Genomic DNA, 12,865 nt, shown 5'->3' on the forward strand with positions numbered 1-12,865 from the left:
GAAATTAAGAAAATTTACCAAAAGTTAAACAAAATTTTTTTTGAAACAAATGTTCTAATTTTTTATATTCTTTTTCTTAATTTCAAGAGAATACTTTTTGATTCTATCGTATTTTATTGTAGGTATTAAAAGAAATTATTCAATAAAATCTAAACTTAACGAATACTTTGAAAAAAAATAACATTCCTTAAATAGATTTGATAAAATAAAATTTAATCAAACTAATCAGTTCTTTCACGTTCATTGAGTTATACAATTTTCTAATTTTTGTTAAACTTAACCAAATTATTTTAACGAATATTTCGTATTTGTATTTTTATCGAATGAAAGAAAATTATGCAAAGCTAACAAAAAATTAACGAATATATATTTTTTGACGAAAACAAAACTTAAGAAAATTTATTACATAGTCATTTCAATCTTTGTTATCGTTTTATGTATAAAAATAAATTAATATTCTTGAGTAAATTTTCTGAAAACCGTAAAAACGCCCGAGGGAACCTATCGAAAGTTCCTTTTTTTTCTTTTAAATCACCGAAAAACATGATAAATATATTTCATTATTATTATGTTTAAAGAAATAAATAAAATAATAAACCTATCAAAACTTGACGAAACTGAACGAAGGTCATTGGATTCTCTAAAGAAAACAATTTTAGACCAATAAGAAAATTTTAATATCTTCCTCTGAAAAAAAAAACACTTAACGAACGTTCTGAAAACTGAACGAAAGCGATCAAAACCTTCAGGAAAATCAATTTTAAACCAATAAGAAAATTCTAAATGTCTTCCTCTGAAAGTCCTGGAAGAAAACACTTAACGAACGTTCTGAAAACTGAACGAAAACGATCAAAACCTTCAGGAAAATCAATTTTAAACAAATAAGAAAATTTTAAATGTTTTCTGTTAAAAGTGCTGAAAGAAAAAAAACTTAACGAAAGCTTTTTTTCGTCAGGAATTAAAACAAATCTTGTTAGATTGAAATATTTGGTATTTATATTGATCACCGAAATAAATATTACATTACAACACTGGAATATCCATGCAAGTCCACATTATTTAGTCACAAATTAATCCTTAATCCGTTATTATTGCTTAACTAATACCCCCGAGAGACTTTAGACTTGAACCTCTTAAGCCTATTGAGGGATTAATAACTTTACTCCTCCCATTGCATCCTGACTCGTGTTCTGACTAATATTAAAGCTACTCCAAAGTTTTCTTTTTGTTAATAATAAAATGCCCAAAAGACTTAATTGAGGGATTGACTAGAGAGACAAGTTAGCCCAGCTGTCCTGCTTTAGAGTATCCTCAACATTTCTGCCACAATAATGAGTGCAAAGGATGTGACGATGAAAAGAGAGCCCGGAATGGAATTCTTTACGCTACGCTGTGGATCAGCTATTTGCTCCTCATCCTCACTATCTTCATCCATTGGCGTGCTCCGTAGGCACATCCGGACAGCCTTCTTCCAGCGCTTGTACTTTGCATCTGCCACCGTCTGACACATGACAGGCTGATGGACGTCTGCAGGGGGCGCTAGGACTGCTTGGGTGTTCTCCAGTGTCACCACATCCATTGCCAATCCAGTGGCCAGCATGGCTCCAAGGGTGGCTGGAGAGGAGATCTGTGGGCGCTCAATGGTTATGTTGCAGTAGTCAGCTAGCATTTGGGGCAGGAAGGGGGTTTCCATTAGTTCCCCGCCTACTATGAGCTTCCCCAGGGGGCGCCACGTGTGGCAATCACGCTGAAGTGCTTCGAGTATTTGCCGCGTCTGGAAGCACGTCGCCTCGTAGGCTGCGTGCACAACATGCCGACTTGTTGTGTGACTCGTGAGCCCCATGAGCATCCCACGAGCTCTGTACTGCCAGTACGGGGTGTACATTCCACTAAATGCCGGAATGAAGATCACCTCGGACGTAGGAGGGGTGACACCTTCGAGGGGTAGTAGGGAATTCGGGGGTGTTGATGTGGCGGCAGTGACAAGGGGCGTAGTGCCAAAAGGCGATATTGACTGGATTGGGGAGAAGAATGTGGAGTCACTCATTGAATTTGCGAGATTGTGGGAATTTTGATTAATCTCCGTTTCAAGGAGTAAATTCTCCCGGAGCCACGTTACAGCCGATCCGGAATTCGCCACAGCGCCCTCTAGGGCGTAAAAGGGTGCCGCTTTGGGACCCAATTGGAATGCCACTGTACTCAAAAGCCCACAATCTGAGTCAATTATCTCCTGCCCTGTGTTGACAAGGAGAAAACATCCCTCATCGTAGGTGCACTGAGCCTGTCCAGCACGGAAGCAAATCTGCCCCAGAAGTGCTGCCTGCTGATCACCAATACATCCAGCAATTGGGATTCCCTGCAGTGGGCCACGATGGATGAAGCCATAAGTCTCAGAACAGGAACGAATTTGGGGCAGAACATGGGGATTTATCTGCAACAAGAAGAAAAGTCAATCATAACGCGTCCATTTATAAGAGTTGGTGTCCCACAACGTGAAAAAAGTTGTTTATGTGTCGAAATTGATTTTTGAGCTGTATCTCTGGTTCTATAAAACCTACAGAAACTTGACTAGTTTTGGAAAGGTCTTAAAATAAGCTATGAAGGGTAAATTCTAATAAAATCTTTTCTTTTCTTTTCTAACAACTTAAAAAATTTGCTGTAGGGGAGGGCGGGGCTAATAAAGTCATTTAAGGGTTTGGAAAAAGCCTAAAATATCATATTTCCTAGCTAGATAGAACAAAATGATCTGAGAAAGAGTTGTAGAGCAGTAAATTTCCTACAGAAATGAGCAATACATTTCGCTTTATCTGTTTGGGAAATATGATATTTTTAGCTTTTTCTAAACCCTTAAGTGACTTTTTTAACCCCGCTCTCCCCTACGATTTTGACAGATGGGTGTTTTTAAATCGTTCTAATGTCATTCTAGAAAAGAAAAACAAAGAATTTGTTGTTTAAGAAAATAGTCAGAAAGATCTCTAAGGAGGCCTGGATAAGAAATTTTTGTTTTAAAATACGATTAAAAGTAAAAACAAAATGTCAAAATCCAATAAGACTTTTACCGGAATACAAAAAATCTTATAACTGACAAATTGTACGAAAAGAAAAGATTTTTATCAGAATCTAACCCTATAATTAATCTCCCCCCAGAGCCTGATGATGCTAATTAAACTTGTTAGAGAAACGTCGCTATTTAGCAAGAAATAAGCTTTTATTTTTGACTGTGCTTCGAAATTCTACATCTCACTAACCCTGATTTGATATATTTTTCGATAATTTTCAAAGTCACCTCTAGAACACAAAATGGCTGAAGATGTCGAGAATTTAATTTGATACCAAGATGAGCAAAATCGGACAAGCGGTTCAAGAGATATGACTCTTAGAACTTTTCAAATTCAAGAATTTTTCAAATGGCTGTATCTTCTAAACGGCGTTATAGATTTTCTTCATTTTCGGACTGGTGAAAGATTATGACTCAGGCTACAACATATCAAAAATTCAAGGAAATCGATAATGGGGATTCGGAGATATTGCCCCTTAAAGTTAGGGAATTTTTGTTTTTGATTTTAGCGCCTCTTACGGCAATTTTTGGAACTTGGAATGTTTTAGACATTTGTAGGGCTTCTTGAAACCTTTCATTTGATATCAAGATGGTCAAAATCGGTCAAGCTGTTCTCAAGTTATATCGAAAAAACACTTTTTGCTTTAGGTCGCCATATTTTCTAAACCGCTTGACCGATTTTCAAGTATGAATTGTTGATGAAAACGTCTCACTGAGCTCTACAACATACTAAAATTTCAGACCTCTAGCTATAAGAGAAGTAGTTGACAGTAGTTCAAAATGGCGGATGGTGGCCATTTTGGTTTTTGAAAATGTAAAAAAATAAAATTTTTTATCCACATTTCTATAGAAAACTTCAAACAGGAAGTTTTTATCCCTCACCGTTCTCGAGATATAAAGCAAAGTTTGGGCGACCGGCCGGTTCAAAATTTTCCTATATCGTTTTCGTAATGTAAGATGACTAAAACGTGCTCATACCAAGTTTGAGTCCGATCTGAGGTGGTCGGTCTTCCGACGATTACAATACTTGGTGTTGGCCACGATTGTGGTATACCAACTAACTAGTGTCCGCAAGATGAGGGTTCTTCCAAGATAAGAGAGAACAAACCTGAAAAAATGCACAGAGGGATTTATCCCATTTCCTCGTTTGTAAATTCATCAACATTGTCCTCGAGGCATTCGTGACATCCGTCATGTGGACCCCACATTCAATCCCACCCGTGAGATTCCACATAATCCACGAATCTAGCGTCCCAACGTGACACTGCACCCCATCAATGGCTTCCTTCACCCCGGGGACATTGTCCATAAGCCAGCGAATCTTCACAGCACTGAAATTTGTACTGAGAACCAAACCACAAACTTCCTTGAGGTAATCCGGACGATTCTTCCCTTTCCGCGTGAGTTGCTGCACCGTCTCAATGCTTCGGATGTCATTCCATGCAATGGCATTGTGCAAGACTTCCCCCGTGTCCACAGACCACACCACAACAGTCTCCCGTTGATTTGTGAGCCCCACAGCAATGATATCCTGTGGATTTATGTCCAGAAGCACGAGATTCCTAATGGCAACCTCAATGCACTCAATTACGGACTTCCAAACATCCACGGGATCATATTCAATCCATCCCGGCTTGGGGCTGATTTGCTTCAGGGCCACTTCATGGCATGTGAGAATCTCTGCATTCCTGGCAGCGTAGATCTACGGGAAATCCGGATGTCCGGGAAGGTGAAGAAAAATCAATAAGTGTGTGAGGTTACATAACCAAGGGAGGAAATTGCAGAAGAAACTTCCAGGAGAACTTTACCAGGAATTTACTCAGTGTATTCCCCACGTAGATGGTGCCCAGGAGAGGTCCAAATCTTCCAAACTTGGACATTGCATCCGTGCAAAAATTATCCTAATAGAAAATCCTCCAAAAAATCCATTTTTGCTACTCAAAGAAAACTAAAAAATACACTGAGAAAAATAAGTTTTGAATTATGACGGTTACAGCGCGCCGGTCTGCGAAAGTGCGAGTCGGTTCGGCTTCGTTTAGTTCGTCGTACTCGCATCACGGCGGCTCGCGAGTCGCGAACATTTTAGTTTTCGTTCAGTTGCAAGCCGGTGCGGACGTTCTTTTGTTGGGTGTGTGTTGTGCTGGACAGAGTGGCCAAAACAAGTTCAATTCGGGAGATTTTTATTAATTGGACCATTTTTGTGGACTTTTTTGCCCCTCAGAGTGCTGTGAGTGCCCCAAAATGCCCCAGTAGGGTCTACAGTGGTTGTGTGAGGTGAAAATTTGTGGGAAAAATGCGGAAAATAAGCTACAAAGGAGCGACATTGTTTACCATCGTACTGTCGGCGTTTCTTTGTAAGTTCCCTTTTCCATCTTCATCCGCACCTTCTTGTCCACTTTATCAATTTCCTCGCCGTGCACACACATTGGCGCAATTTGCATTGCAAAACTCAATTAGAGCCCGGTATAAATTGCAAAATAAGCTTGGCGGCACAATAAAAAGAAAAAGAATTTATATGAAAAATAAATGAATATAGAATAAAAACCTTTTAGAGGAGTTTTGGCTGTGTGCTCGCTGTCGCGGAAAATCTCCGAGATCTGTCTGGTCTGAGGAAATCCAGAAAATCCTTTGAAGAAATCTCTCTTCTAGTCATTCTAACCGGAAATTAGTTTTGGATGTGGGTGAAGAGATATTTTCTTTCGCGAGATCATTTGCAAGCACATTGAAAAGTCATTAGGAGCTGCGATATTTCATTTTGCACGAGCGGTGGATTCCCCCGCAATAGGGGGGCGCCTTTGTATGGGGCGAAATACCTCCGCAGCTTATAAAAATCTCATTCACCTCCACGAATTTATTGGCATCTTTTTGCAATTTGCGCGTTCTTCTCCGCCTTCTCCACACTCTTCACACTCAACTGCTTATTCTTTTGCGGATTTTTTTTTTATCGTTCCTTTTGCCGGGTTGAGAATGCAAAAAAAAAAAGAACATTCTATGTCCGTTGTGTGAGTTTGTTAATTGCCGGGCTAAGAGGTTGTTGATTGCAGAGTAAAGGGGAAAAATACTTCCAATGAGTATAATAAGACAAAGTGCAGCTTTCCAGTACTTCCAGATTTTTCCTGTTTTGAATTGGATCTTCATCAGGGTCCTTATAAAAGTTTCCAATTGACTTTAGTGCTGCTAGGTCGCAACACTTGCAGTTGGTGGCATTGGCGGGAAAGTTTATTTGAGGCAATTCTTGAATGGCAGGGCGGTTAGTAAAAGAAGCATTGGTACTTGCGTTTGAGAGACAATTCGCAATCATCTGCAGCTGTTCACTGTGTCGTCGTTCGGACTCTCTCATGAATGTAGTCATAAACATCAGGAGCCCCGAAGTGTCTGAGAAATTCAAGTTTGCATCGTCTTTCCTAGGAATCTCACCGATGATGCTGTCGATTTTCTTGATGAGGTCATCACAACGCTTCAGAAAGGCACTGAGGTTGTTCTTCTCCAAGATCCGGCTCGAAGGACCAATTTATGTATAGCAACGTACCTTTGAGAACATACAGCAAACATTAGAATAGGAAAAGAAAGCCACGGGCGCTGCCCAGAGAGCCACAAGGTGTATCCAATTACCTTTGGAAGATGCACAGCATTAGTTAGAATGATAAGACAATCGTACGGGCGTTGCCCCAAAGCCCAAGAAGCCTCCAATTACCTTTAAAATACAGGTAGATAAGATTAATCAAGCCTTCTGGCGAGGAGGACAAATTTTGGGATTTGTCCGGAAGTTCCCCCCAAGGCCTCGTGCTCTGCAGGTAATTGAAGACCGCCGAATTTCCCAAGAAAAGGCGCACTTTCCACCACCAAATGTCCTTTATTTAACTTTAAACAACTCACTGATTTTATTCTTATAATTCAATGCGGGATAAATCCCCAAGAAATAATAAATTTAATGATTTTAGAATTTTTTCACTTTGCGCGTGGTGCCGTGTTGAAGAGTTGACGTAAGAGGGCGCATGAGCCGGAAACTCATGCCGGCGATGCGGTGGCCGATACCACCGCTACTCGATCCCAGCGCGCGCGTGGCAATCTCAATTCAAACTTTCGCGCGCCCCTGAATCTCCAACGGTTGAGTCCTCAACAGGGTCCTTATAAAAGTTTCCAATTGACTTTAGTCGAAAAAAAATCAAGAAAATGTATTATTTTGATATTCTTAAATACATTTTTTCGCAATTTTTCAATCACAGACAAGCAAAACGAATAATTCTATGAAGATTTCTTTTAATCCATGTAAATACCTAACTACTTGACTGATATTTCAGTTCAGTCATTGAAATGATAGAAAAATAATATAAACAGATATTTTTTTGATTTCTTTAAAAAGGAAAAAAATAAGAAAACCAAGACAGATTTTAACGCAAAAAATAAATAAAATCTCGAAAGAATATTAAAGCATAAAATAAAAAACATAAAAAATGCATAATGGTGGAAATAAAGCAGACATAAGAAAGGCAGAGTAACATGAAAAATAAAAAGCGAGAAAGATTACAAAACTTGGAAATCATAAAAGAAAGAGAAAAGGAAAATAAAGAAAAAATAAACAAAAAACTAAACTACAAAACCTATTTTTTTCTTGTTTTTACCTGATTAATTAATTTCAGCTCCTTCTACATGCGAATGTCGTTATTAAGACTTTTCCGATTTTTTTACGTTTTGAAGTGTGTATTGAGGAAGTATTTTTCTCTGTGTATGTAAATTAATTTTAAATTTAAATAAAATTTAAATAATTGCCTAAATTTTTTTGGAGAAATATTTACTTTTGAAAATTAAATCTTTTTCTTAGAAATATTTTTATCAGTAATATTTGCAATTTTTTCTCTGTACTGTTCTCCTGATCAATATTTGTGAGGGTATTTCAGGTCATTCTGTATAAGCCATCGTCGAATGCTATAAAATCGAAGAAGCAAATAGTCCAATTACCCTGACAGCCTTATCAGATATCCAAAAAGAGCTTCATATTCCTCCTGTACCTGTCGTTTTCCATTCTAACCCATTTTCCTTCAAAGACGTTCACCCATTTTCACCTCCCCCCTCATTTTTTCCGTGTTGAAGACTTTCCAGAGAATTTTCACCTTTTCTGCCAAGTAGGATGAATAAAAGGGGGAAGTGGAAAAATATGTTGTTATTGAATTGGAGTTTTTCTTTACTTCCGTATTTTTCATTTTTACCTGCCAATCGAGATTATATTGCGACAATTTGCTAGAATTTCATTGTGTAGAAGACTTCTGTAGCATGTTTTGCGGAAAATAAATGTTTTGCAGGCTTATAGACTTGAAAAATTCTTAGAAAAAATACGTAAAAAAATTGTTTTGTTTTGGATTTGAACTCACGTCCATAAGGGATTGAGGGTGTGTTCTTGATCACTTAGCTAAATAATTGAATGACTTTCTTTATATGAATAATTAATTGAAACAAATTAGCCTTTTGAGACGTTAATTTATTCAACCTAGGCCCATTTAGAGCAAACTGCTTTGTGAAAAATGTGTCTCAATCACAAAGATCATAAACATTATTCCATTTCCTTGTATGAAACCCTTTTCTTTTTTCTTAAGCACAATTATTCAATGTTCTCACACGCCATCACGCAGTATTTAGTGAGCAAAAAAAAGCCTAATTATGTGCAAAGTTAGTGAATCAAGTTCAAGCAATTTGTTCACAATTTACTACATCCATCACACAATAACTATACGTTATCGTGCGGTGAAAACTTCGTGCAATCCGCATTGGATTCCAGAATGAAGAGAGAAAAAAAAAAAGAAAATTCTCCATGGCGGCAAATGTTCTTTTTTTGCCACTTTTCTCTCCCTGACTTCGTGAATGTTTTCCAAAGTGATTCACAATATCTCATTCTGTCGGTTTGTTCTTTTCATTTCTCCTCTTCTATTTCCTCGACTGCCATTTGCTAGTGTGTTGTGTGTACCTTTTTGTCCCATTTGGAAAAGTCAGCACCGCTTTAATTTATATTTAATTCAAATTTACGATTATTAAGGGGTTTACTTTTCTCTTTCTCCTCTTGGTCCAATATATCTATGCATAGAGAGACGGTAGAGAGTGTCATATAAAGGGGGTGGCAAATGGACGCACAAATGGCGGGTTGAGTGGATTATGGGTGGTTGCAGAATAAATTGCACACATGGGTTAAATTTAGTAGGAAAAACTACGTCCAATCTTCATCACGTTCTATGTGCCACTAATAAGTAAATCTTGCAAAAATCTGTCTTTTTTTTTTAGCATCAACCAGAATTTGAAATATTTACAGTCGTGCTCTCGTGGTAGGACCGTCGTCAAAATGACTTCTCCGCGGTAAAACGGCTTCAGAATGAGGAATTTTGCCTTCGCAGTGGGACAATTAGTATCCTACCTTTCCAATAGTACTAATTGTCCCACTGCGAAGGCAAAATACTTCATTCTGAAGCCGTTTTACCGCGGAGAAGTCATTTTGACGACGGTCCTACCACGAGAGCACGACTGTATTACTGCGAAATGTGTCTTAGCTAAATATTCTCGATTTTTATGGCTTAAAAATCTTACAGAATATGAAATAAAAGACAGAAAAAGGTTTCATACAAAATCGACAATATTTTTTTTAGTACTTAACTTTAGTACCAGGTAAAATAATTAAATAAATTAAATTAGAATCTCATAAAACTATTTTTCTTAAAACGAGTTTCAATATTCTTTTGGGGAAAACTTTTGAATACAATAGGTTTAAAAATTAGTACATCTATTCAAGACACATTTCGCACTAAGAGACTAGTAATTTTTTTTTGAATTTGAATTTTATTAAGACATTATCCATAATACATAAAGTAATTCACTGGACTATAAATAAAGTAATCTCACCGAAGAAACTTTATATTCTTTTTTTTTATCAAGACTTTTAAAGCAAGTAATCCTACAAAAATATAATTTTTTTACTATTTCTGTGAATATTATAGATTTACTAATTAGTACATTTAGTACAGAGACGCATATACTGTACAGAAAAGATTTAATCTCCTTTTAGAACTTGTTATTTATCCATTTTCTATCAAATGTTTTAAAGTATCTCTAAATGCTCAATTATATCCTAAAATGTATGTACTAAAATATTTTTTAGTACTATATTCTTTGCATACACTAGGTTCAACAATTTGTACATTTAGTACACATATTGTACTATAAAAGATTTCTTATTCTCGCATGTAGAATTCTTTGTGTCTATTTTATTTTAAGGCTTTACAATAGGCAGGACATAGTTGCATCTTTAAATTACGAATCAAGAGATTTTTTAGTACATTCTTTACATTTAATATGTTCAATAATTAGTACATTTAGCCTAGACACATGTTGCAATTTAAAAAAAATAATTTTCGGTTTACAAATTTTCCTAATAGCTGTTTTACAGTCTTCCAATGAAGAAGTTCAGTTCCTAATAAGCAAGAAAAAGGAAGAAAGAAATAGAAATTCCCGGGCATTGTTCTTCCTAAAACCCGCATTCGGACAAGTGTTTGGTGAAACGTGTTAAAAGAACTTCCTTCGTTCCAAATTGAAGGAAATCTCCCTAATCTACTGGATAGTTTTCTTCTCTTTCTTTTTTTTATTTTTATGTAGTATACTCATTGCTAGCATTGCTAGAAAGTGAGTCATATAGGAGTTCCTTTCCTCCCCTTTGGGACTGAACTACATTTACTCAACACTTTTTGGGAGACATTCAACGACAGCCTGGTGCAAGTATCACTTTCATTCAATATGGGAAGGAAGCACGTGAAAAACACATAAAAGTCTGGAAACCTTTCCCCGCATTTGCGCGCCCATAAAATTTCCCACTGAAAATGCTTATAAATGGTAACAAAATACTCCCCAATTGGGGGTTCCTTCACTCGCCAACTTTCCTTCTCAACACAATACCTACATATTAAGGGGTACTACACATACAACACGTAGTGCTTGGCAAAGCACTGCAGCGCTATGGAAGACAGGCTGTTGTGCAATGCGAAGACAGCTTCTAGCACTTTAGCTCATAACACGAGGCAAGAGCAGCAGAAAGCGGGAACCTCTCGGGGGGATGCGACATGGCTAATGAAGATGGCAATATATATTTTATAAAAGCATCTTTGTGGCACATAATCCAAAAAAGGTTGTACACCCAGACATTGAATATTCATGAGAATAAAACTCACAGCAGTGAGAGTGGATTTCATCGGGTTTATTTGAGAATTTCGTTATTATTTTGCTCCTTCTCACCTCATGCTGCTGAAGACATTTATTTGCTATTAATAAATTGATTGTTAATCCTAAATTTATTACTCAGAAGATTTTTTTCCGTAAATTCATTTTGAGATTTAAAATTTAATCCGATTTAGAGAATAAATTTTATCATACATACTCGGTTCAAATTAACCTTGCACTAAAGATCCATCTAGTTCTGACGTAGAGGAGACAAGGCGTCCAATCAGAATGCTTTGGTAGAATTTTTCAGCCAATCAGAGAGCTATTCTTTAAAACACAAATTCTTCTTCTTATTCCTTAAAATTTCATTAATTCTTTAACGTTATTTGGTAAAGAACTTCCCATGGAATGAAGGAGGGAATTGCATGCCCAAAATGTTGCAAGAAATTGTTCGCGTTCTAATTAAATCATCAATTGAGTAATTGTTGTTCGTGGAACAAACGTGGTCGTTGTAGCGCTAGTTCGAAGCACATATTTTGGCGATAAAAGCAAAGAAATGTCTATCAATCAAAGCTTATCAGTATATCGATATTTTTGGAGAGTGGTGAATGTAATCAAAAACTCATTTCTAAAATAGAATACCTCTGATTTGATATCCAATCAATTTTTTTTTTTTGATAGAAATATGACGTTTTTCACGGAAAGTGAAATTTTTATTGAAATGAACTTTGCACTGAAACTCCATGTGGAAGGAAAGTGTTTAATTATATTGCCTGAATTAATCTAATCAGAAACTTCTTGTTTATTTATAACTAAAAAGAAACGTGAACGTGAAATATGTCAAAAATTAGAAATGTCAAAACTACGAGAAAAACGTCAAAAGTTGGAAAAGTTGTCGCATATGAATTATCGTCAAGTGAAAGCAAACAGTCATTCAATTCTGCAATTAAAAGTCGAACTTAAAAACTTAAATAAAAAGAAAAGAAATGTCAAGCTTTAGGGGAAAAACGTCAAAAATTACAGTCAATGTCAAACTTTAGAAAACAAATGCCAAACCATACACAATGTAAATGACATTTGAAAATCGACTTCGCAATGGATAGTTATTATCATCATCACTATGGGCACTTTTCACAACGCGCAACATCTAGGGCTATATGCGCTGTTTGGTGAAATTTCGCCCCCCCCCCCCGAATGGGATAGTTATTAAGATTTATATAATTTATAATTATAAATGAATGTTGTATTCAATTTTGCTGCTTGTGATTTTTTGTTTGTGCAATTTTAACACGTTTGAAGTTTCTTTTCTAATGTTTCTTATTCGTTTTCTTGTGTTTGACGTTTCTCTTCTAACGTTCGACGCTTGATAACTCTTTTCTGTCGCTTGACTTTTCTTTTCTGACGTTTAACGTCTTTTCTAACGCTTGACGTCACATTTTTCAACGTTAGAAGTTTTTTTTATAGAATTTTTGAAGAATACCAACCTTTTGATTTTTTTTCTAACGTTAGAACTTTCTTTTTTATCCCTTCACGTTTCTTTTAAAACATTTGAAGTTACTTAATACCGTTTGATCAATCCAATCCGTTCTAATGTTTGCAATATTTTTTTTACTGAAG

The 12,865-nt window shown here is 36.5% G+C and overlaps 2 protein-coding genes across 2 annotated transcripts in view; one reads left to right on the forward strand and one right to left on the reverse strand.

The window, feature by feature from the left end:
• Positions 1-973: 973 nt before the first annotated feature.
• Positions 974-5,070, reverse strand: LOC129796096 (glycerol kinase). The gene is made up of 3 exons (XM_055837818.1): positions 4,867-5,070; positions 4,167-4,760; positions 974-2,431 (listed from the first exon to the last, which is right to left on the reverse strand). Exons 1-3 carry the CDS (start codon positions 4,936-4,938, stop codon positions 1,301-1,303), a joined length of 1,797 nt encoding a protein of 598 aa, XP_055693793.1. The 5' UTR covers positions 4,939-5,070; the 3' UTR covers positions 974-1,300.
• A 77-nt stretch (positions 5,071-5,147) lies between these two features.
• Positions 5,148-12,865, forward strand: part of LOC129796043 (tyrosine-protein kinase-like otk) — a 41,411-nt gene continuing 33,693 nt past the window's right edge. The window contains 1 exon segment of the mRNA XM_055837712.1: positions 5,148-5,412. Within this exon segment, the coding sequence (XP_055693687.1) occupies positions 5,352-5,412 (61 nt within the window). The 5' untranslated portion in view covers positions 5,148-5,351.

This window comes from Lutzomyia longipalpis, chromosome 4 (genome assembly GCF_024334085.1).
Source record: "Lutzomyia longipalpis isolate SR_M1_2022 chromosome 4, ASM2433408v1".
NCBI lineage: Eukaryota > Metazoa > Arthropoda > Insecta > Diptera > Psychodidae > Lutzomyia > Lutzomyia longipalpis.